This window comes from Teleopsis dalmanni, chromosome 2, assembly GCF_002237135.1.
Source record: "Teleopsis dalmanni isolate 2A chromosome 2, ASM223713v2, whole genome shotgun sequence".
In the NCBI taxonomy this organism is placed as follows: Eukaryota; Metazoa; Arthropoda; class Insecta; order Diptera; family Diopsidae; genus Teleopsis; species Teleopsis dalmanni.
Window position 1 is genome coordinate 183942576 of NC_051847.1, and position 26292 is coordinate 183968867.

The following is a 26292-nucleotide window of genomic DNA, read 5'->3' on the forward strand; positions in this document are numbered from 1 at the left end:
CAAAATAAGTTCAAAAAGTGAAAGGACTAATGCTCAGTGACAGATGTTTTTCAAGTCTTCATTTATAGGAACTTATATAGTTGCAAAGTCAGTTTAGGATAACAAAATAAAAAGAAAAATTGAAAATATAAAAAAGATGTGTAGATATAGTAAAGGTAGTATCATCAAACTAAAAGAAAATCCATTGTATTCCAACACATGACATATAAATTTGCTATTTAATGGTGAATTTAACACGTTTCGTTAAAGTAGAGCATAAACAATGAAGCTGTGACACTGCACCAAATGATGTGATTCAGTTGTAGGAATTGCACGAAACTGCAAGCATCAAATCAGTACAGGAGAGACATCGATAACGTTATAAGATACTTTGAGGTGAAAACTTAGTACAATTGGTGTTGACTGTACCACAGAGGTCACAGAGAAGTCGGACATGCAATGCTACCTTGTAGCATTACAAATATGAGCACACATGCATCTAAAGCGCAGTGTCCATATGAGACTGTAAACTAGTACGTAAAGTATAAAATGCATGTATTTCACTATCTGTTCAAGAATATAGTTGTAAGAAATATATAGATATATAAGTGTAAGTTAGTATAGAAAACACTATTTTCCTTTTTTCGAAAATGTTAACTGCAATCGTCGCTTGAGTGTAAAAATTTCAACTCTGCAGGATTTACGGCAATGCATTTGAGGAACTCTTCGTTGCAGAAGTGTATAGACGGTTTTTTTGTTGTTGTTGTATATATATATATATATATATGTGTATCTTATACATTTAGTAATGTTTGGCAATACAATGTGCAATACAAGTCCAATCTTCCTTTAACTTCAACACTTATACGAGTACAATAGAACACAACAACGAAAACATCAATTGCACTATAACTTGTAAAATTTATAAACACGTTCGGATATGTGGAATAGTGGAATAGTATGAAGTTGCTCTATCTGTGAGCCACTCTATACTACATATACCCTCTGTAGATATATATGACTCTGTATTAATGTAGAATTGATTATATATACTTCTTTAGATGGCTCTAAATTGAGCATATGAGCACTAAGCATATGTGTATACAATTTAAATAGCGGAATAAATTGTGATCAATTTTTCTTATCCTTTGCTGTACACCAAATACCACATACAAGGAGTTACTTCACTGTAGCGTAAGGAAAAAGTGCATAATAAAAAATAAGACCAAAATCTAAGACAAAGATAAATTCTGCATACACTCGTAATAACAATACAAAAAGGAAGATTGAAAAAAATAAGTTGCAGTAAAATCGTTGAACTATGAAAAATTGATATGTATTTTTCACAAACGAAAAACAGAAAAAAACCAAAAATCCTAGAAAAACCTTCCTGGGCACTCAACCAAGTGTTTATAGTTCTTCTATCCTGCCAACACATTTTCTTTGTACTTGTGCGTTCATATATACAGACGGGAACAGACAACAGTACATGGACATTCACAATGGAACACAAATCTTTGCTGGTTTTTGTGTGTTGCCATTAGAGAATTTAATATTGGATACCAACCAACACTGCCCATGTCCAGTGAATATATGAGAGTAGCTGCCTCTACAGTGCTTGAAGTAGTGGTGTGTCTTGCTTATTAGTTCAATACTCGTCCTCATCGTAGTAGTTCATTCAGTCTTCGTTGCGCCAATAAAGTTATTTACTGGCAACATTTTTTTTCCACTCAGCTTATACGAAGCTGAGTCTCTTAAATATTGTAATGCAGTAATTTACACATAAGTTATGTCCGTTTTTTGCCTTACCGTCGTAAACGTCTAATTTTACAGATTCCTTCTCGAGTTCAGGCTATAATGTCACCGATAAACCAGGCATTTAATTTGCTGCCGGCTGGAGAGTGAGCAGCCTAATTAATGGTTTAATAAGCAACTTGTTTAGGAGCAACTAAGTTGTGTTGAAATTTTATGTTATTAGTTAGAAATTAAATTGTTGCCAAAGCCACAAGTTTGTTAGATTGGATTAGCTTCGGTTACCTTTGACAATTTATGCTTAACAGGCTCATTATTTACGTAGGCGATAATGCAGCAAACAAAATTTATTGTCTAGCTTAGGCACTTCGTAATAGTAATAGAAGTGAGGAAAAATATTTATTAATAATTTTATTCATTTAGTTAATTAATAACTCTGATCTATTTAATATAATAATAGATATAGAGATGTAATAGCATGTAATTGTTATATAAAAATACATATAAAAATATATATTGTGTTGGATAAATGGTGATAGATACTCGTGTACACACAGAAAAATATGCTCTAACCACATACTAGTTAAATAGATCTGAACTTTTAGCTACAGAAATTTTAGCTTTTGTGGTAAAGAAGATATCAGAACTAGCATATGGTATGGTTGAACCAACAAGTAAGAATATTTTGACCTGAGATTTATTGAAAATCTGGTTAAATCAACCAAATTATTTTTCTGAGTGTAACAGTCCATTTATGAGTTTTTTTATATTTCAACTTCAGATTCTAGATAATCATAGGAATGTGGAAAATAACTGTTTAATATAAAATGAATTTTATTAAATGTTTCAATAAACAACATATATAGTAAAAGTGCTACAACATTTTACTATATCTGCTATATCCATGATGAAACTTGTTATGTAGGCCTGTTGGAAAATTAATGCATTATTAAAGTAGGGTTACTTAATATGGTCAGACATTACCTCGGGTCTCCTGCGGCATCCAGGGGTTTTCTGGGTAACGCCTGCCTCTATTCCTCTTGGTATTTTAGAATTCACTGTATTATTTCTGTAATATTCTTTATTATTACACACACTTCACTATAAGAATATCACCAAAAATGATTTTTGTTTTAAAAAAAAAAAATTATTTTTCTTTTGTTTTTTTTTGTGATAAAGAAATTCAACGTGCATTGCGCGCACGCTGTCAATTAAAAATAGAAGTAAACAAAGTAGTAATTGAGGAAGGCGAAAAGTAAAGCTTCTAGTTACGAGTCTTGTTTGTCTTGTTCAATATCGGTAGGGCGAATTTCACTAAAGAAAAAAAAAAAAAAAAGCTCCAATAAAGCTTGATTTAGACATAACAATATAGTATTGCCAGGTGAAAGTAATACATTGATACACTTAAGACAAATTTTAGCTTTCTTGGAAAGAAAAAATATATTAAGCTTTCTTAGAGGTCATCACCCTCAAACAAATAAATAAACACAAAACGAGAAAAAAAAAAAAAAACCAGCAAAGTCAACTATGAGAGTGGTGAAAACTTTCCAAGAGCATTATACGGTAAACAAAGAGTTAACAGGATCCCTAACGTGGCAGGAGGATTTTTCGGTTATACAAACTGACTATAAAATAGCCAGCAGAAGCTGGATGCAGTCTCTTTTTTTGTATTTTTCTGAGTAAGGCAGGTGGTGCATTTCAGACTGATAAAAATTTGTTGAAAGTGAATTAAAATTTTTATTATAAGAATTTGTGGAAAGTGAATAAAGACTAAAATTTAACAAGAATTCATTTTATTATAAAAATTCTATTAAAAGTGCATAAATACACTAATATTTAACAAGAATTCATTTTATTATAAAAATTCTATTAAAAGTGCATAAATACACTAAAATTTAACAAGAATTCATTTTATTATAAAAATTCTATTAAAAAAGGAAAAAAAAAAAAATACACTAAAATTTAACAAGAATTCATTTTATTATAAAAATTCTATTAAAAGTGCTTAAATACACTAAAATTTAACAAGAATTCATTTTATTATAAAAATTCTATTAAAAGTGCTTAAATACACTAAAATTTAACAAGAATTCATTTTATTATAAAAATTCTATTAAAAGTGCATAAATTTAACAAGAATTCATTTTATTATAAAAATTCTATTAAAAGTGCATAAATACACTAAAATTTAACAAGAATTCATTTTTACAAAGTAACTAAGAAATTCGAGAAATAGCTAAATATCTAGCAAAAATTGTTTTAAAAATTTTTGACTTTAAAAGAAAAAAAAAAAACACAAAAAGATTTGAAGATTCGAAGATTTGGAATTTCCACCGCAAGATTAAGAAAAAAAAAACGGAAATAATCATATTCAACATCATAACGGACATAAAAGGAACCAAAGGAAACTAAGACCAATAACGGCAGCAGGATCCACCGTTTGTATACCACGGTGGCCAGGTATTCCAGCTCTCAAGGAAACAACTTGAATAAAGAAAAGAAAAAACTTTAAAGCTAATTGCATAATTCCAATTTATTTGTATTATTAAATTTATTTGTTTTTTTTTTAATTTTTTTTTATCTATTATTAATTTTATATTAAAAATTATCAGAATTGTCTTTTGTTTTGCTCATTTAAAAGAAGCGGTAGTTAATGCCAAACTGGGTTGAGTGACTAAATTACTATAATTTTTTTGTTTGTGTCACGCCCAGAAGATATACATATTGTACCAAAATTATAGAAATTTCAGAAGAAAGAAAAAAAGAAGAGAAAAAAAAAGAAAAAGAAAAGGAAATCCTTTATAATTGCCAATCTACATATTTATTATTTTTTTTTTATTTTTTTTTGCGTTTTTTTTTGTAATTTATAGCTAGATCAGCGGTGGCTGGAGTGACGTCATTTCTGCGGCTGCGTGGGCTACAAGTTTTGTTCTTTCTTTTTATTTTGTTTTTTTTTAATTTTATGGTTTCACTGACATTGCTCTTACGTCAGATAAATAATAATATTCCGGAGTAATTACTGGATTTGTTTTTTTCTTTCTTTTCTAATCATTTATTTGCTCTTTGGTTAAGTAGTTTTTTTATATATATATATATATATATACTACAAATGTCATTGTCATAATAAAAAAAATTAGGTATATAAAAAGAAAAAAAAAAATGGAAAAGAAATGAATGAAAACCGTAGAAACACGGTATATATTGTAAATAATTATGAAGAGAAACAAGTATATAAATCAAAAAATATTTTTTTTTTGTTGTTTTTGAAGAATGCAAATATTTATATATGTAGAAATATTGTGTAAAATTTATTAATACTAAGTAAAGGTCATAAATATTGATAAAGATATGTATAACCTAACTCCATTGTGAAATAATATGAACATTTTGATAGGTGTAAACATTTTTGTAAGATCTAATTAAATTTTTTTTTGAAATCATACTATAAACTGTATAAAACAATTCTTATACTCTTATTCTTATATTTAATAAATATTTACAAGTATATATTGTTTTTTTATTATCTATTATTTTTTTTCTCTATTTTTTTTTTTTTTTTTTTGTAATCAGTTCATTATGAGATCTTGAATTTAGATAACGGGGTGGTGTTAGTGTGGCATTCCCATCATTTTTCCTAACGCAGAGATTCTTTTAAGAAAGAAAAAAAAAAATTTGTATTCATTTATTTGTCAAACATGAAACGTTTCATGGACAGCAATCAAGCCCTACCAGCTGTGTTACCAGTGTTTCCCACTTTTGAGGAAACCAGGCCAATACAGGCTGGTAAGGTCAAAAACGTCGACTGGGGAGTAGAGGAGGCTATCATAGCTGAAGCGAAAGCCGTAGGGTTGCCCAGAGGAGGAACTTGCGACTTGGGAGTAAGCCTGGAGTACACTGAGCTTCCTAAGGCAGCTGCAGTCGTAATAACCATCAAAGGCAAGACGCTGCCCATACTGTTCGACGAGGGTTTTTTTAAATTGAAGAGACACAAATAAATGATAGTAATTTGCGTCATATTTTTTTTTTTATTATTTTTTTTACCTTTTTTTCTCTCTCGTTTGTAAAAATATTGGAGTAGTGTACATCAAGTAAATGAAGTAGTTAAGTAATAGTTTTTTTTTCAACATTGAAATAATTAATGGAACTAGATTAAAGTGTGAGTAGAATCCTCACTATTTGGATAGTAATATAGGAATACACATAAAGATAGAAATGAAATATTAATGAATTATACAGAAATTTAGTTAAGTTAGGATAGGAATTTAAAAACATGGCATGAATTTTTTTTTTGTTGTTGTCTACAGTGTATCCTCAGTTGCTAAGAACCCCACCCCAACACTGGCGAGCATACCGGGCTAGCCACCATGCCATGTGCGGCTTCCGAGGACACTAATTTCTTAAAACAGGTGGATACAACAAATGGCGCCCAACGTCTGAACCAACGTAGAACCAACGACTGAACCAACGTAGAACCAACGAAAGACACCAACGAGCGAGACGAAAACGAAAGACAAGACGACGAAGAAGACGTATAGCTAAAGACGGACCGCAGATGACACCAACGAACCACGGAAGGAGAAACAACTACGAGACCAAGGAGTTTCAACCGAACGGACAAGACCAACGAAGATTTGAGAACGGAAGACTTTTATACTGGAGCAGACGCTATTTAGTATAACGATATATGGAAAGAATAGGAGATTCATTTAGTGCTTCTGAAGGCAGTACAAAGTGGCTGTTTTTTTTTGTGTAGTTGAATTCACACTAGCCAACATAGTTAGCTTTAATCCGGTGGATTAAATGTGTAACGCCTGACTTGCCTTTGTTCGATTATGACGAGATAGGTATTGCAATGTTAGGTTAGTCTGAGTTTTTTTTTTTGTTTTGAGGTTCCTCGATGCTGAATTCATTTGGTATAGAGTTTCGTCCTCGATTTAGGAATTGTTTCAGAAGTATGAAGTTTTGAATGAAGGAGACGCGATTAACCAAATTCCAACGTGATATGCAATGACAGCTTTAACAGATAGACAGATTTACGAAACGGTTGATGAAAATGTAAAGACAGGATGTTACATTTGTATTGAAAGAGATGGCGGTGTCTAGTTTATGTTTTTTTTTGTGATGTTTTTTTTAAATATTTGCCTTACTGCGCGGTTGACCTCTTAATCCGGTGGACTGAGAGCGTGACATCCGTCTTGCCTGTACTCTGTTAATAAAGGTTAGGTATTGCGGCGTAGTATAATGATGTTGTTTTGCTTCTTTGAATGGCTTTAGAGGTTCCTTCATGTAGAATTCGTTCAACGTGAAGTTTTGTCCTTTTTTGCAGTTAGATTTACTTGAAGTAATTTCGTTCTAGAATGCTTAAATGAGTTTCCTTCACACAGAACCGCGGGTGAGTGAAGTTGATTGCTCATTGTAAGCTGAGTAAGAGTAAGTGAGGAAGAATCTCGAATTAGACATTTACTTGCTGGGTTTAAGGTTCCTTTACACAGCACCAGTGCGGTATGAAGTTGTCCTTGATCCAGGGTTTTTTTTTTGTTTGTTTTGTGAATTTAGAGGGTAGTTTGATCTGTATTGTAAACCGTCGTCTTTATCATATCTCTTACACAGCGAGAGGAAGAAAAGAAAAAAAAAAAAAAAGTAAAAAACATGCCTTAGGTGAAATGGTGTGGCCACAACACTGAAACACCCCCCAGAGTTTTAATTAATATCGAATTTCGAATCCAGTCGAATTAATATATGCAAATAATTTGACTTATGTAATAATTACTCAGTGTAATTAAGTAATTTAGGAATATTTCACTAACTAACATTCAAGACAGTTTAAATGAGTTGGTAATATTGCAAGATAGTATACACTTGCCATGGAAATAGAACTTGAAAATATAGCTCAACCGAATAAAGCTGGACGAGCTCATCAGGAGGGTATGGAGCAACTAAAACAAATGATGTATATGATGATGAAACGAAACGAGGATTGGGTAAAAGAGATGACTGAAATGCGCAAGGAAATAGTTGCATTGCGCAGAGCTAGGGGTGAAACAGTAGCACCGCCCGAAGAAGTAAGGTTACCAAAGTGGAGTATACCAGAAATGTTTTCAATGACAGCGCACAGGCAAGATTTACAGGTGGAAGAGCATGTGGATCATGTTAGATCAGACAAACCCGATGATCTTGGTTGTGACGTGGAAACGTTAGATCAACATGAGGAGTCCTCGAATTCTACACCCTTGATAGGTGATTGTCTGTGTATACGTGAAGAGAATCTTAAAGATTTACGTAGTGTAAAGTTTGAAGAAACGCCCAGAGATGTTTTAACGCAAGATGTAAATATGAGGCGAGTGGATGTAATTCAAGCATTAACCAATGGAAATATTAACCACTCGGAGATGCGAGACAGCGTACATACTATAGAAGTAAATCGGAATAGTCCAATGTTAGCTACTGGTGCACATAACTCTTCACATAAGGCTGTTTGTCGTTTACCGACCCGTGATCAAGTCTGCTTAGGCGAAAATAGATATCAAGAGGTAGTAATGGAAAAGTGTGGGTCAGATGACGAAGTTATAGTATCCGGTTCTGAAGTCTCCTGTTTAGCACTTGGGTGTGCTAATGAAGATGAGATAAAGTTTCCGGACTGTGGTCCTATTTTTGATACAATTAATTCAATATTTGTGAAGGATCGTCATGTAGAGAAAAGGTTATGGTCATTGTGTTCCAATAATGAATTTAAGGAAATAGCTGCGTTATCGCTAAATGATTATATGCGCATGTTTAATGTTGAAACTTTCAAACAAAAATTTTCTAGTAAGCTGACAGACTGTCAGTATAAAGTTATCTTGATTTATTATTTTTATGAACTATATGTAGTTGCTTATCGATCAGTTATAAAGTTATCAGATGCAAGAACCTTGCGGAATATTAGAAAACTGACATCTCGCGATAAGGGTGGTGGTATACGTGATACCAGTCCTGAAGGCAATTTGATTACTGTATGCACAGGATTAGGCATATTGTTAGATAGCGAGGGAGTTGTTTATGCTGAATATGAAATAGATGTGTTTCAACAAGTTAATTATTAGCAAGCCACACACTGCTATGATAGCATTAGAATAAGTATATTTGCGGCTGGTGGACCGTTACTTGTTTTACTAGTAGAACAGATGGTTGGTAACAGCAATTATAAAGCGTCCTTGTAAGGGATAATTAATCAAATGAATTATTTTATTTCGCATTAATTTTCATGTGATTACAAAGAAAACAAAAAAATAATAGATTTTAGATTTAAATATTAATTTTTTTTATACTGCTAAGAGTAGGAAAGTTACATTGTCTACATTTGTATTTGAAAAAAAAAAAAAAAAAAAAAAAACTTCTTGTCACTTTTCTAATTCACATTGATTTTTCAATAATATTGACACTGGGCGGAAGCAAAGGTAAACTATGTTTTTAGAACTAAGGTCAGGGCACCAGAAGGCGGAAAGAAGTATATATTAGAAAAAGGTTAAGTGTATTAGAGAAGGTAGTAATGATATGTAAAGCGTTCAATAACTCAGTCGGTAGAGCATGAGACTCTAACATAGAGCATGGGTCGAAGCCACACGTTGGGCGCAAAAATACAAATAAGTTCGACTAAGAAAAGAAAAAAAAAAAAGATAAAAAGAGAGCCTACATGTAATTTTTTTTACGAGTGTGTTCCATGTTGCAGGCAACATCGACACGATCGATCCTGTTATGTAGGCCTGTTGGAAAATTAATGCATTATTAAAGTAGGGTTACTTAATATGGTCAGACATTACCTCGGGTCTCCTGCGGCATCCAGGGGTTTTCTGGGTAACGCCTGCCTCTATTCCTCTTGGTATTTTAGAATTCACTGTATTATTTCTGTAATATTCTTTATTATTACACACACTTCACTATAAGAATATCACCAAAAATGATTTTTGTTTTAAAAAAAAAAAATTATTTTTCTTTTGTTTTTTTTTGTGATAAAGAAATTCAACGTGCATTGCGCGCACGCTGTCAATTAAAAATAGAAGTAAACAAAGTAGTAATTGAGGAAGGCGAAAAGTAAAGCTTCTAGTTACGAGTCTTGTTTGTCTTGTTCAATATCGTTAGGGCGAATTTCACTAAAGAAAAAAAAAAAAAGCTCCCATAAAGCTTGATTTAGACATAACAATATAGTATTGCCAGGTGAAAGTAATACATTGATACACTTAAGACAAATTTTAGCTTTATTGGAAAGAAAAAATATATTAAGCTTTCTTAGAGGTCATCACCCTCAAACAAATAAATAAACACAAAACGAGAAAAAAAAAAAACCAGCAAAGTCAACTATGAGAGTGGTGAAAACTTTTCAAGAGCATTATACGGTAAACAAAGAGTTAACAGGATCCCTAACGTGGCAGGAGGATTTTGCGGTTATACAAACTGACTATAAAATAGCCAGCAGAAGCTGGATGCGCTCTCTTTTTTTTGTATTTTTCTGAGTAAGGCAGGTGGTGCATATCAGACTGATAAAAATTTGTTGAAAGTGAATTAAAATTTTTATTATAAGAATTTGTGGAAAGTGAATAAAGACTAAAGATTATTTAAAATTCATTTTATTATAAAAATTCTATTAAAAGTGCATAAATACACTAAAATTTAACAAGAATTCATTTTATTATAAAAATTCTGTTAAAAGTGCATAAATATACAAAAATTTGACAAAAATTCATTTTTTTTATAAAAATTCTATTAAAAGTGTATAAATACACGAAAATTTAACAAGAATTCATTTTATTATAAAAATTCTATTAAAAGTGCATAAATACACTAAAATTTAACAAGAATTCATTTTATTATAAAAATTCTATGAAAAGTGCATAAATACACTAAAATTTAACAAGAATTCATTTTATTATAAAAATTCTATTAAAAGTGCATAAATATACGAAAATTTAACAAGAATTCATTTTTTTATAAAAATTCTAATAAAAGTGCATAAATACGTAGAGATTTAACAAGAATTCATTTTACAAAGTAACTAAGAAATTCGAGAAATAGCTAAATATCTAGCAAAAATTGTTTTAAAAATTTTTGACTTTAAAAGAAAAAAAAAAACACAAAAAGATTTGAAGATTCGAAGATTTGGAATTTCCACCGCAAGATTAAGAAAAAAAAAAGGGAAATAATCATATTCAACATCATAACGGACATAAAAGGAACCAATGGAAACTAAGACCAATAACGGCAGCAGGATCCACCGTTTGTACATTAAGACTGAAAAGTTTTCGGAAATTCTCATTTAAAATTCGCTCGCTGTATATTTTTCGATATTTTAAGTTTATGTAGTTTGGCAGCACTGTCCTTAATTACTATGCCAAAAATGAGCGCGATCTGTCAGACAGTTCGTTTACGGCAGCTGTTGAAACCAGTTCACCTCAGTAGTGCGTTGCGAAAAAAACAATGGAAAAAAATATTGAACAAAGAGTTTGCATCAAATTTTGTGTTTCGAACGAAATTTCGTGTGCAGAATCGTTGCGAATGCTACAAAAGGCTTATGGGGAATCAGTTTTATCGAAAACTCAAGTTTATGAGTGGTACAAAGCCTTTCAGGACGGTCGTAAGACCGTCGAAGACATTTCGCAACGCACTACTGAGGTGAACTGGTTTCAACAGCTGCCGTAAACGAACTGTCTGACAGATCGCGCTCATTTTTGGCATAGTAATTAAGGACAGGGCTGCCAAACTACATAAACTTAAAATATCGAAAAATATACAGCGCGCGAATTTTAAATGAGAATTTCCGAAAACTTTTCAGTCTTAATGTATACCACGGTGGCCAGGTATTCCAGCTCTCAAGGAAACAACTTGAATAAAGAAAAGAAAAAACTTTAAAGCTAATTGCATAATTCCAATTTATTTGTATTATTAAATTTATTTGTTTTTTTTTTAATTTTTTTTTATCTATTATTAATTTTATATTAAAAATTATCAGAATTGTCTTTTGTTTTGCTCATTTAAAAGAAGCGGTAGTTAATGCCAAACTGGGTTGAGTGACTAAATTACTATAATTTTTTTGTTTGTGTCACGCCCAGAAGATATACATATTGTACCAAAATTATAGAAATTTCAGAAGAAAGAAAAAAAGAAGAGAAAAAAAAAGAAAAAGAAAAGGAAATCCTTTATAATTGCCAATCTACATATTTATTATTTTTTTTTTATTTTTTTTTGCGTTTTTTTTTGTAATTTATAGCTAGATCAGCGGTGGCTGGAGTGACGTCATTTCTGCGGCTGCGTGGGCTACAAGTTTTGTTCTTTCTTTTTATTTTGTTTTTTTTTAATTTTATGGTTTCACTGACATTGCTCTTACGTCAGATAAATAATAATATTCCGGAGTAATTACTGGATTTGTTTTTTTCTTTCTTTTCTAATCATTTATTTGCTCTTTGGTTAAGTAGTTTTTTTATATATATATATATATATATACTACAAATGTCATTGTCATAATAAAAAAAATTAGGTATATAAAAAGAAAAAAAAAAATGGAAAAGAAATGAATGAAAACCGTAGAAACACGGTATATATTGTAAATAATTATGAAGAGAAACAAGTATATAAATCAAAAAATATTTTTTTTTTGTTGTTTTTGAAGAATGCAAATATTTATATATGTAGAAATATTGTGTAAAATTTATTAATACTAAGTAAAGGTCATAAATATTGATAAAGATATGTATAACCTAACTCCATTGTGAAATAATATGAACATTTTGATAGGTGTAAACATTTTTGTAAGATCTAATTAAATTTTTTTTTGAAATCATACTATAAACTGTATAAAACAATTCTTATACTCTTATTCTTATATTTAATAAATATTTACAAGTATATATTGTTTTTTTATTATCTATTATTTTTTTTCTCTATTTTTTTTTTTTTTTTTTTGTAATCAGTTCATTATGAGATCTTGAATTTAGATAACGGGGTGGTGTTAGTGTGGCATTCCCATCATTTTTCCTAACGCAGAGATTCTTTTAAGAAAGAAAAAAAAAAATTTGTATTCATTTATTTGTCAAACATGAAACGTTTCATGGACAGCAATCAAGCCCTACCAGCTGTGTTACCAGTGTTTCCCACTTTTGAGGAAACCAGGCCAATACAGGCTGGTAAGGTCAAAAACGTCGACTGGGGAGTAGAGGAGGCTATCATAGCTGAAGCGAAAGCCGTAGGGTTGCCCAGAGGAGGAACTTGCGACTTGGGAGTAAGCCTGGAGTACACTGAGCTTCCTAAGGCAGCTGCAGTCGTAATAACCATCAAAGGCAAGACGCTGCCCATACTGTTCGACGAGGGTTTTTTTAAATTGAAGAGACACAAATAAATGATAGTAATTTGCGTCATATTTTTTTTTTTTTATTATTTTTTTACCTTTTTTTCTCTCTCGTTTGTAAAAATATTGGAGTAGTGTACATCAAGTAAATGAAGTAGTTAAGTAATAGTTTTTTTTTCAACATTGAAATAATTAATGGAACTAGATTAAAGTGTGAGTAGAATCCTCACTATTTGGATAGTAATATAGGAATACACATAAAGATAGAAATGAAATATTAATGAATTATACAGAAATTTAGTTAAGTTAGGATAGGAATTTAAAAACATGGCATGAATTTTTTTTTTGTTGTTGTCTACAGTGTATCCTCAGTTGCTAAGAACCCCACCCCAACACTGGCGAGCATACCGGGCTAGCCACCATGCCATGTGCGGCTTCCGAGGACACTAATTTCTTAAAACAGGTGGATACAACAAACTCATGCCTCTCACAATTTTTTCTATTATTCGAATATTTTGGTCATTCATGTTTATATATCCTTATATTTACACTTTGCTATTATGCTTTCTTTATAATATTAAGTTACATTTCAGATTTTAAAATGCGAAAGTGCGATTAACAAAATAGTATTTTTTTTTATTTCCAGGTAACGTGGCGTATGAGTGACATATTTTACATAGTATCGAAATGTAAGTTTTTAGTATTTAATCTAATTTGACAATCATTTTAGAGTGAAAACTGATTATTAATTCAATAAATTTTTAATTAATTTAATAATAATATTTTATTTCTGATATATAATTTTAAATTAATTTTTAAATAATCAACAAATCCTTAGAAAAAGGCATAGGTATGCTCCATAACTCTTATGTATGTCACGTATTAAAATGAAAACAGATTATAGTGCATGACATGTCCTAACCTCTCTGGGTAACAGCATCCATTTATATGTAGTATGCTTTTAATTAATAATAAACCAAAATTTAAATATAAAACCTTAACATTAATAGTTGATCTCCAAGCAGATCAGTAGCTATTATTTAAATAGAAGTGCCTGGAGTGATTTAATTTTTAAACACTCATACCTAAAATTTACCTGGAAGGTCCAAGACCTTTTTCAAACAGCCTGCTTTTCAGAAAACTCACAGCAAGTTTTGTGGGGTGCGGATTTAGGCTTTCTATGTATGTCTTGTTAAATTTTAGGCTATTGGTCTTCCTTATTGGTCTGCCTGTTGCTAATACTTCCTTAATATTTTCATATTAATCTATGGCAATACAAATTTTATTCGATATAGGGTTGTATTTTACAACAGGCAGCTATACCCTGAAGAACTGCAGAAATGTTAGATGGACCTCGCTGCCTGCTAAGGAGCAAATTATAACTTAACGTATAGATTTAATTGGCAGCTTAGCAGTCCTTGGTATTTCTCAGTTGATTGACTGTCAATAAAAATGATGAAATTATATCTATCCATCTCTGTCTAATCACTAAAACTGAAAAATCGTTGTCGCATTAGTTCGCCTAAGGGAGTGGTTTATGTCTGAAAATGGTTTTAAATAGCTGTTTCTTCCTTGCAGTTTACTTTTAAGCCATTCCAAAGTTAGTACATAATAATGTAGCTCAAAGTTTCTTAAATTTTTATTAAAGATTCAGACAGTCCGATGTCATTCCATACAGACATCCTATACGGAACTGTGCCTTGAGTGCGCCTATTTTAGTAAGTACGTTCTGCTTAGACGCTTGTTGCTTCCAGTCTGTAAGCGTTGTTCGAAACGATACTTCTAATTAATAGATCAATGGATACCAGATACAGTATTAAGTTTAGGAAATCTGAAGGAACCGTACCAAAGGGTGCAATAATACAAAGCATGCTGTCCTCTACATTCGGCTGCAGAATGCATTTTTAGAATAACATTGTTGAATGTTATAGCTAGACACCAAACTAAAGCACTTTCAATGTGTAATATCGAAATCTCCCATTTTTTGCTCCGTAACCTTTTGCAAGAATTGATTGCTAAACATTCCTTCTTGACCTGCAGCTCGACATTGTATTTCCAATTTTGCTTTACTATGTAAGGCAATGTAAGACAAATATTTAAATAATTCATTATCTCAATCACAAATAGAGTACCACTAAGGTACCACAATTGCATAGTTTAATTTTAATTACTACTTTCCTTTGTTTACAAAACTCGAAAAAAAAGGGGAACGTCTAATTGCAAGCAAATAATTGCAGTAAAAAGAAAATGTAAACGAGTTGCACTTCAAAACACTTACGACGACAAAAACATGAACTTGAATATCGGGTCTCTTGCATATTCGATGACTATTAGGGTGAACCCATAAAAGAAAACTGTGTCTCTGTAAGTACGTTTCAATGAGTTTACACAATGTCATATATTAGAGGTGAAGAAAGCAGAATGGAGAATAGGAGAATGGTATGACAAGTATATTGAGTAACAAACAGATACATGCACTAAATGATTAACATGCAAAAAGAAAATTAATTGCAGAAGTGTTGTTAGGTACAAGAGCTTTTACTGTAGCTTTTCCGGCAGAAATTCTAAACATTGATGCGAGAACATTACGCAAAACTACTAAAGCAACGCAAGCAACGACAATAGTCAATGCAACAACACACTTGCACAGTTGCAACAGCCAAAGTGCCATTGAATGTTGATGGATTGTTATTGAACGATAAATTTCGAATGGAATACTTTCTAGCATATACACGTAGCGCACACACATAAACATACATACACACATTGCTTTCGTACTCGTCGTACATGAGCTGAAAGAGTTGTGTTCAATTTCATTTACAGTTCTTTATGACAGATGACTCGATGTGTTTATTTGATTGCGTTATAGTGTATGTATGCGTATTTGTGTGCTTGATGTGTGGATGTGCGGATATGTGAATATCTCGCTGCATCATATGTAAACAAAAATTTTCATACAATTGTGCTACGTTGTAGCATTAAAGTTTCTAAGTGTGCACTTGTGCCTTCTTTACATGTGAGTAGTGTGTATTTGAATTACCGGAAATAGAGCGGAAATTTTCTTTTCCATTCGCGTTACGTACACAGTTACGTACAACATTGGTTTTGATAACGATGTGACATAGCGACATGTTCATTGTTCAATTGAGATTGTAGGTAAAATGAAAGAAAGTAATGAAAATAGAAAATTCGTTGTAGCAAAAATTAAGTTTCCCATATGCTAATAGGTTTGTGCGGGCTTGTTATCTACAATGTCTTGCGGTTACAATAACGAATTGACAATTTACAGTTGTGTATGTTGTACTACTAACGTGTCAAATACTTACAAATGTTTTGTTTAATTGACTTTTTATTTCTTGAGATATAAGAAAAAATTACTTAAAGTATCTACAAAATATTATATAATTTATATACGTATTTCTAAACAAAAAAAGTGTCTTAACATAACATAATGAAATATACATGTATATATACATAATATACATATTTATTATATGTGTACGTACTAGTTTTTTTCTGTTTTTTGCTTCTTCTTTGCTTAATAAGAAGTGAGTTAGTGTCTAAAGTACTTTTACTCAATAGTTTCAGTAACCACTTGGGTGTTCCATTGTAACACGAGCTTCAGTGAATTATGATTATATATTTAACACGAAATGATTAAAATAAAAGTTCTAGTTTTCAGCATGGTTCCATTATTAGCTGTAACCCATGAGTAAACCCACCGCAGGACTGAATGTTTTTCAGGGCATCTCAATGAGAGTACTGGGTTTTTTTTTCTCAAAGAATGATGCCAATTTAGCTGCAGATGTCTGCACGTCGTCGGGTCTTGCCCCCTTCTATTAAAAAATTCAGTTCAGAATAAACTCAGCAAATGTTTGCATGATATCAACGACATGGCCACATATTTTGGGTGTACCGAGTGATTACCTGTTTAGCCAGCTCGTCTACTTTGCACTTATCGAAAATATCCCTATAATTCAGAAGAATCTTAGGAACCCAGAGTGAAGATATGTTAAACTGCTTCGACATTTCGTTTAGAGATGTCTACCAATCAAAAACCGTCCTGGATTTAAATTGGTCTAAACTCAAGCACTCAAGCACAAACTCAAGCACAGTAAATATAATATGTGATCCACTTCCAGATCAACTACAGCTTTCCTAATAGCGATCACTTCCTTTGCAATGATGAGGAAGTTTATAATAAGTAGATTTATGAAGTCCTTATGAAAATTTCTCTTCCTATTTTAGAACCGTGTGTAAAATTGATAAGACCCTATCCTATTAAAGAAATTTCCCGACAGCCATGTGTGTCTAGTTGAAAACTCTAGTTATATTACAAACAAGTTTTTGGATCCATATATTCTTTAGGCAATTGTTTCTTCTATCAAAAATTAGACCTAAGTATTTTATATTATCTTCCCATTCTATTTCCACATTATTTGACTTTTTTTTGAATTTTGATTTCTACGTTTAGAACATTTACTCTAATTCTAATTCTCTATCTTCAGAAGTATCTCATTATCTGATCAATATGAGTTTGTGAACTGTAAATGCAGGTGTCATCAGCAAAGAACAAAATTTGGTTCATAGATTCTATAGGAAAATCTGTTCTATGTAAATCATATAATAAAGAAGACATATGTTTTAATTGTAGGTACATACTTCATTTGTAACATATTTTTCTTTAAAGGATGTTCTCATTTATTTTTTATTCCACACTTAACTTTGGTTTTGGTACTTCCATTTTTCCATAGCAGCTAAAAGTTTGGGGAGAAAGTTTGTTATAACATCACGCCCGAGCGATCAAGTCAATTAGTTCACCACAAAGTATGCAGAATATGCTTTTGGAGTACTTTTTTTTTTTTTGAAAAATCCTTTCCTTTTCTGATAGCCATTTTTTGGATAGCCTCTTTTAGGTAGCAATTTGTTCCTATGCTATTTAGAATTTTTATTTTTTTTTCTATTTTGATTCACTGCAAACCTTTGCCATTTCATCAAATGACACGGCATGTTCTAAACATTAGCCAGAGTTCCACTTAATGCACCTCTTTTTTTGAATGCGCCAGGCTTTGATGTACGCCAGGCTTAAAGTACAAACGCTACTTAGATTCTGTCTAAAATCCGTCAATCACGACAATGTACAGCAGCCTCAGCTATAGTTGTTTTTCTAAAATCTTTTTCTCTTTGTATCTTTTGCAATTTTCATTGATTTATAGTACACACGTTTCAAAATTGCATGTTATTTTTCTTGCAACTTTGTTGCTGTTTTGCTGCTATGATTTTTTTAGTGACGTTATGTGAATATTTTTTCCACGTGCACTTCGTTTGCATTCTACAGCATTTGCTTGACTCTCAGATACTCTCTACTTTGGATACTGTAGGCAAAAAAATATAGGTTAGGAACATTAAAAGTCCTCGATGCAAAGACGTGCTTAAAATATTAATATTTTGTGGCATGTTTGTTGCTTCATTGAATGCGTTCGGTTGTCCCCAGTTTTTATTTATTTTCTGTTTTTTTATTTTTTTTTGATGAATAAAAGTGCATTGAATGTACTTATAGATACATCTATGTGTATTGATTGGCATTTTGTTTGCCAACTTTGATTTTGTTTCTTCGTTTTGTATGGAAATATTTTGCATTTCAAAACAACTTTTAAATTCAGTGATTTGAAATTAATGTTAAAAATATGCCATATAAAGTACTAATAAAAATATATATCAAACAAAAATGTATAAAATATATAAAACTAAAAGTAAAAGTAGAGCATGAAACTGTTCCATATTGTGTCTCTCTTATGGTTGGATATTGAAATGAATTTTCATCAGTTTCATATGCCATATATGACAATGAGTAAATAAATGTATAAATAGTTGTGTACATATTGTCATATAGTATCTTATGCAAGTTGCTTTAGAAATATATAGTACTAGAAAATAAATCAATATATAAAAAAAATTAAAAAATTATTCGTAGAACACATAAACTTATTTTCATTCATATTGTTAATTAACACACTTAACACTTACTTTTAGTCTGATTGATCTCATCAAAAAATACTTGGAGCATAGAGCTCTGAAATTATTTGCAAAAACTGACAGACTTATCAACACCGCGTTATCAAATCTCAGAATGGTTACAGACTTCTCAGGGAGGTATGCAGATCTGAGGTCAATTATTGCTTAGTCTGATGAAGTGATAAATAATAATTCAGTCAAGGCGTAAAGAGTGGTTTTAAAAATACCACGAGTTAAGAAAGAGTAAAAGTGCCTAAATAGCTTCAAAAAACTTTTTATAGCAAAGAATGTATATGTAGGAACGCCAACAGTTGTAATAACATAATAGTATAATTCCGATATGTCTTCTATAAGTGTTGGAATATGAAAACTCGTTCCATTGAAATTTTCTTTAAGTCTCCGTAATAATAATAGTAACAGTTATAAAGGAAATCTACATTATTACTTAGGTATATGGAATATAAACTATATAAATTTTGTAGTCAAAATAGGTTTTCATTTAGATTACCTACTAGTGATAATCCTATTAACTATTATCTATGAACTTATTCTATTTTTGTAAAAAATTGCATCGTTTATTTGTATTAGTTAACGTGTCTTATATGAATAACTATGATAATCTATAGTAACCAGTAACCAGTTTTTTTTGGATTTGTACTCATTTTCTTCATACTTACTTCCCTTGGGTGTTATTATATATTTCAGCTCTTATTTCACTTTGAACTCCTTTTATATTTATTTCGCTATCAAAATACTTTATATTATGCCCGTTGTATATTCATTAAATCACTTTTTGTCACCTTTTTTCCCTATAAATCTGGTGGAGTCACTTAATGTCAAAAAGATCCCAGTGGTTTAGTTTTTTTCATATAAGAGTTCATTCAATAGATTTTATTTTTATCAGCTCTAATCAACTCTTACATGATATAAATTAATAGATTTTATATTTTTTCTCTTACAGTGGCATGGTACTCTCACTTGATTATTACAAAAATTGTTTGTATTAAATTAATAATATCGTATAATGTATTACTCATATATTTCACGAATGGTGCATCTTCCCTTCCTGATATCAAAACATGCATAGGTGCGTGCTTTAACTAAACAACAGTGTCGGCATACCAAACTTGAAACTGCAAAGAATATATGTAATGAGATATTCATTATAACTGAAACTTTAAGTATATATTATTCATATTCACCGCCAAATGTTCCATGTTTTATAACACTTAAACTTGTTATGAAAAAACATTTTCTATTCAGTATGTCCCGATAGTCATACTCTGGTAGAATATCTGTTTGCTCTTCATAGTGCTCAGCCGGTAGTATGAATAAGTACACATCTAAATCTTCCAAACTATTCTGTACTGTTGATTTGCTTGGATCATCATTTTCCGAAGAGATTTTATAGTACACTTCATATGGATTTGATGTAGTTGCTGTTGTATCCGATGTCAACTGAGAGTATGTCTTGTCAAATATTGAATATGTTTTACTCTTGTCTATGAATGGTTGATTACTCTGCGAAGGAAATTCGGATAAAAATGTAGTATCATCATCAAATTTATAAGGTGTTATTCTATTCTCTGGTAAAGTTTGTTTCTGGTGTGTATTTGAGAATTCATTTTTATTTGCGGTCGACATTTTTGGCACCTGCACTACACGTCCATTTTCAGTTTGCAGAACTGTGAGTTCAGTCCCAGATGGAGGCATAATCGGAAAACCAGGTTTCGCTACACTATATACGACAGCAACTTTTTTTTCATTGTGGTTTTGTTCTTCTGTGGAACTTGGATTGGATTGGTTTGGATTCTCATTAGTAGGCAATGTTTCTATATATGGAAGTCCATTTACGATAAGTAAATCTACTTCCGTGTCCTCATTATCATCTGTTATCATTTCAGATCGAATTGGTCTTTGCATTTTCATCAAATCAGTCATAAATGGTGACACGTGATGAGTCATCATAATTGTGTATAAAAGATATAGAATCTTTTCATTTACCTAGAAAGCCTTATTAGTTTATATTATAAACATAATTTTATATAATGGCATGTACATATTTATTTCTATTCCTATGTATATATATAAACAATATATATATTTACCATTTTTAATATTATTCTAAATAAATGTTTTCGTGATGACTTGGAGTAGTCGACTGATTTCAGTATGTCAGATAATTTTTAATAATTTGTTGTTAAAATGAAAACATATTGCAATTTTAATTAATTTTATTAGATATGGAAATATAATCTCAAATTATATTCTGGCAAAAGTGCTTATATGACTCTTTTCACAAATAATATTATCGTTATTTTTAATTAATGTTTCTATAAAAAATAAAAACAAAATTAAATTGCAAATTACTATTTTTTATTTAATAAGAAAAAATGAATTTTTAAAGAGGAAACAAGACAAAATTCTAATTAACGTGAAAGCTGTTTCCAGGCTCAAGTTTGGATGACTTATCTCAAACGATAATATTCGTAAATGCCGTGTATATTCAGTTAATATTATATAACTTAACAATATAGATATATGCATTCTTTAAACCTATACATTGTAGATTATTCTCATAAAAGATAATCCACTTCATGGTCTTGATTTGGCAGTACTATTTCAAAGAGAGCTGTCACTTGGCATTATTTAGTTCAAGGTTTACCATTTAATAATATGGACCATTTAATAACCGCTAAACAAATTAAAGTTCTAGAAGCTTTCTACAAAAATGATCATTCTGTACTAGTTAAATTTTGGATTTTATTTTCCTTAGGCTCAGGAAGAGGTTAAATTTCACTTCCTAGATATAGTAATAAACAAAAATATCATATTAGGTATAGTGAAAATGTAGAAGTAACTCTCGAAAAAGCATTTCATCCATAAAATATTAAAGTAGCTGTGACTAGTCTGTAGTTTTTTGAATATCAAAAAGATATGATCCCATATAGTATCGAGGAATTGACATAAGAAAAATGAACAAACAAAAATTAAGCAAAAAATTTTGAGAATAATTACATTTTTTGCCAAACTGATTGAAATCCATAATCTAAATCCATTTAAATTAATTTAGTCCATTTTTGGATATAAAAAAAAAAAGAATTTAATGTACTGGTAATAATAGTATAAAGTTATTTAAGGGAATCTAACACTTTTTATAAATGACCTTGTTTTGATTGCAAAGTTTTTTTTGGATAAAATTTTCTGTGGCATCCTCTATATTAGCAGACATCAAAAATTTTTGTAAAATTTACAAAAATTAAAATCAAGGAATCAGTTTACGAAGTTATAGTACTTTAATATAAAATACCCCTTTTAGGGGTATTTTAGGGGTTTTAGGGTACTCCCAACAGAGTTCAATAATAAAAGAACCAGATAATTTATATAAAACAGGTTACTTTATTTTCTTTTAAGTAACGAATTAGAAATGAGCGCCATACTGTGCCAGAGAGAGGAGAGAGAGAGAGAGAGAGAGAAAGAGAGATAGAAAGGGGAAACCGAAAAAGGGATCCATTTGTCTATGCACTCATAATAGCTCCTATTAGCAATAGTAGTTCTAATCTAATTTTGACATTGATATCAGTATTGTTGATGACATTGGTGTCAAGACAAATGGAGTTCTTGACTGTTCAAAAGTATTGTGGTTAGAAATTCTTCGATGTACGAACGTAGGGTAAAGAAATTACCTGCTATATATATATATATATATATATTATATATATATATATATATATATATGTACTTTATATCACTGACTACAGCATATGCAACATGAATTAATCATAGTGGAAACATAATTTTTGTAAATATTGAACAATTTTGATATTACCAACTTTATAGACCTTTTTAAACCTCAATAATCTTTTTATACGGTAACTCAATATTCCTAGGATTGCCGGTACAACTTAACAGAACCTATATAATATTTAATTATATAGAAAAATTGTTAATCAGTGTACTTGTATACTCATTTTGAAACAATTATTACAAGTATTAATACTGAAAATTTATTAAATCAATTAATTTCTTTTGAATATTAAATCCATTTTTTGTTATAAGATTTGGAAGAGACAATGTTTTTAAAAGTACTTGCTAATAAAAGTTGATGTATCTGACTGAGGTCTTCAATGTAAACATATAGTAGGGACCCGAGCAATTGTATCTATACGCCTAGTATGTAAACTAAAAAAATAAAGACAGTATATATTGTACTCTACCTAACTTGCTTAGGTTTATAAAATACATAAATAAAATAAACAAGTAGCTGTAGCATAGTCTTCCATCTGAGTTTTGGTATATAGTACTCCCGAATGAGATAATAATTATAATACTAATAATATTTTATCTAGCACTATATTTTGTTGTATAGTAGTTTATATCATAGAGAAGTAATGATTTTCGTAATTAAAACATATGGGGCCTAGTACGAGAGTTTTGTTTCATTATATATTAAAAGATCTGACTATTATTTCAATATTTATTACGAAAGAGGTCTTATCTATTCGGTACTATAATATTTCTCTTTATAATGTGTTGTGTTTTTAGTAACAAATTTATTAATATACTTGCCATGACATTTGATTAAATAGAATTGATTTTAATAGAGTACTCAGTTTCGAAAACCATGCTGGAAGATTGAATCTCCCTTTCAATAATTCCGGTTGTAGTTATGGAGGGGACGATGAAAGTGCCTTTCATTTGCTTTGTTTTTCCCGAGGGCATACACGTCGCCGTTCTACTATTTTGAGAGTCGCATTTTTTGAGGATCTTGCCATTGAACAGGCAAGATCTCCCATTAAATAACATTTTAAGTTCTAAGTTTTCCCTTATACGATAACCTAATCTTTTTTGTGACACTAAATACAAACGGTGTTTATAATTTTTTACTTTATAAAAGGTTTCCCGATATCATATTATATATGCCGGAGTGTCAATCAATCTAAATGTAATTATAATAGATCCATGTAATTAGTTAATTAGCAGACTATTAGTAAAACTATCTATCGAATAAACTTAGTGAATTAGTATGTATATATTCATAGATATATATATATGTTTGTAGTAAGTAAAAATCCATGAAATTTATATCAATGAAACTTTATCTCTGTCATTGAGTTTTTAATGATTTTTTTGTATTAGTTTTCTAAATAAAAAAAATAGTGTTAAAAAAATTTATATATTTTTTAAAGATGACTAATTAGTAGTACTATACTATTAGCTGGACAAAGTTATATACATGCTCTATCGCTAACCATATTACAATAGACTAAGTCGGTATTTTCAATCCCGATGTAGTATGCGTAGTCCGTATAATACTGGTCATATAATTCAAGTGGACAGCAATGCATACAAATTAATGATTCCGTTTTTTGTGGCGCTAAAAAGAAAAAGAGAGAGAGAGGGAACCATATTTAATATTGTTTAAACAAAAAAAAATATTTATTATAATTATTAGTCTTTTTTTTTTTAAAGTACTTACATTCGTCAGGATTGACCTCAGTACTGTAATAACAATTTGGATCAAAAGGATCAGCATATGTTGAAGCTGTTATAATTGGAGAGTTTGGCATTCCTTGCGACTTTCTAGATTTTGGTGAAATAGTTGTTGTTCTTGCTTCTGGTTGTTTTCTAAGTTTTGGTGGAAAAGTTGTTCCTGTTTGTGGTTGATTTATAAGTTTTGGTGAAATAGTTGTTATTATTGATACTGGTGGTTTTCCAGGTTGTGGCGATGTAGTTGTTGTTTCTGTTATTGGTTGTTCTGCATATTTTGGTGGTATGGTAATAGGTAATTTTGTTATTGATTGTTCTCCAAGGTTTGGTGAAATAGTTGTTTTTCTTGTTGGTCTTGTTCTTGGTTCTTTCTGGCGGTCATCCTCCATTTTAATTTTTTTGACTTCATCTGCAATTAAATCCTTTAAAACTTGCAAAACTTTCGGATTATTTATAATTTCTTCCGGCGATAGAGTAGGCGTTGTAGAATTATCAAGTGAAGTAAGATTCTGTTGTGTTTCTGCAGTTTCCAGTTGAGATGGAACCGGATTGTACATAGCATTCGATTGGTTCTGTGGTTTTTCTGCTTCTTCTGATTTTTCTCTTTCTGCTTCGGTTTCCGTATTGTTGTTATTTTCATTTGACATATCATCCCAAGGATATTTAAACATTATTTCAACATTTGGAATTATAAGTGTACCGTTTTCTAGCGGCAAAAATTGCACTACTAATTCATAGGTATTTTTCTGATCTTCTAGGCTTTCGGGTTTGGTTTCTGTTTGCGGTTTTGTGGGGTTATTATCATTTTCTTTTAATGGTGCAGTATTAACCCCATCAGTTTCTGTTACTGAAACAGAAATGATACTTAGAAAAATCACCACATGAAGAATCTGAAAGCAATGAACGTACATTAAGTTTAATAATATTTAATGTTAATTATTTTTTTATTAATTTTAACAACTATTAATAATTTCCTTTTTGTTTCAAGTTTTGTGTTTTGCTAAATTTTATTTTATATTTCACCATTTTAAAAGACATAATCCTTCTCCAATTTAACGTTCAGACTGTAGTTAGATAATATCGGTACTGTAAATAATAACACGGTCGAGTTAAGTAAATTAGTTGCTATATTTATTTTACTAAATTCTGTTTTATTTGGATAATATACAAAATACAATACTTATTCAAGTAGAAGTTTCGTATATAAATATTGATCAGTCAGTGTTTCACTTTGTAATGAAACTATTATAACGATACTCATTAGGGTTTCTTGTTAATTAGTTTCTTAAGTAAATATTTTTCATAAGTAAAAGCTGTTTTTTAATCATTTAAGTTTTTTTTTAATTATTAATATAATAATACATTAAAAATTTTGTAGAGATCTGTGTTAGATCTGTACAACTTATATAACTTGTTATATGTACTTTATATATGGTATATGCGGACCAAAGTTTGGTAAAACACGGTCTTTTAATTGGAGACCTATTATTTGAATTTTTTTCAAAATTTGAATTAAAATATAAATTTAAAAATTAATATTATATTTTTTTATTATATAATTTTTACATTTTTTTTGATATTTATTTTTTCATATTTTTTTATTATTTTATTTACTTTTTTTTAATTCAGTAATGCCTCAAATAATTTCACTTTTAATCTGTTTAGTATTTCTTTATTTTTTTTCCCAATGAAATTGAGATATGAAAAAGTTTTAAACAAATATAATTTTAAGATACAAATTT

At 30.4% G+C, this 26292-nt stretch overlaps 3 protein-coding genes across 3 annotated transcripts in view; 1 reads left to right on the forward strand and 2 right to left on the reverse strand.

Annotated features, from left to right (window-relative positions):
- Positions 1 to 7595: 7595 nt before the first annotated feature.
- LOC119676336 (DDB1- and CUL4-associated factor 12-like) lies at positions 7596 to 8813 on the forward strand. Its single transcript, XM_038087576.1, has one exon. The coding sequence runs from the start codon at positions 7596 to 7598 to the stop codon at positions 8811 to 8813; it is 1218 nt and encodes a 405-aa protein (XP_037943504.1).
- Positions 8814 to 19966: 11153 nt separating this feature from the next.
- On the reverse strand, positions 19967 to 21199 carry LOC119683034. The gene is made up of 3 exons (XM_038096631.1): positions 21169 to 21199; positions 20263 to 21064; positions 19967 to 20193 (listed from the first exon to the last, which is right to left on the reverse strand). Exons 1-3 carry the CDS (start codon positions 21169 to 21171, stop codon positions 20090 to 20092), a joined length of 909 nt encoding a protein of 302 aa, XP_037952559.1. The 5' UTR covers positions 21172 to 21199; the 3' UTR covers positions 19967 to 20089.
- A 3089-nt stretch (positions 21200 to 24288) lies between these two features.
- The window catches only part of LOC119676337 (probable serine/threonine-protein kinase DDB_G0275165), a 2976-nt gene continuing 972 nt past the window's right edge, over positions 24289 to 26292 (reverse strand). Inside the window, exons 2-3 of the mRNA XM_038087577.1 lie at positions 24540 to 25440; positions 24289 to 24437 (exon numbers count right to left, since the gene is read on the reverse strand). Coding sequence (XP_037943505.1) covers positions 24289 to 24437; positions 24540 to 25440 — 1050 coding nt within the window. The remainder of the gene's footprint in view (positions 24438 to 24539; positions 25441 to 26292) is intronic.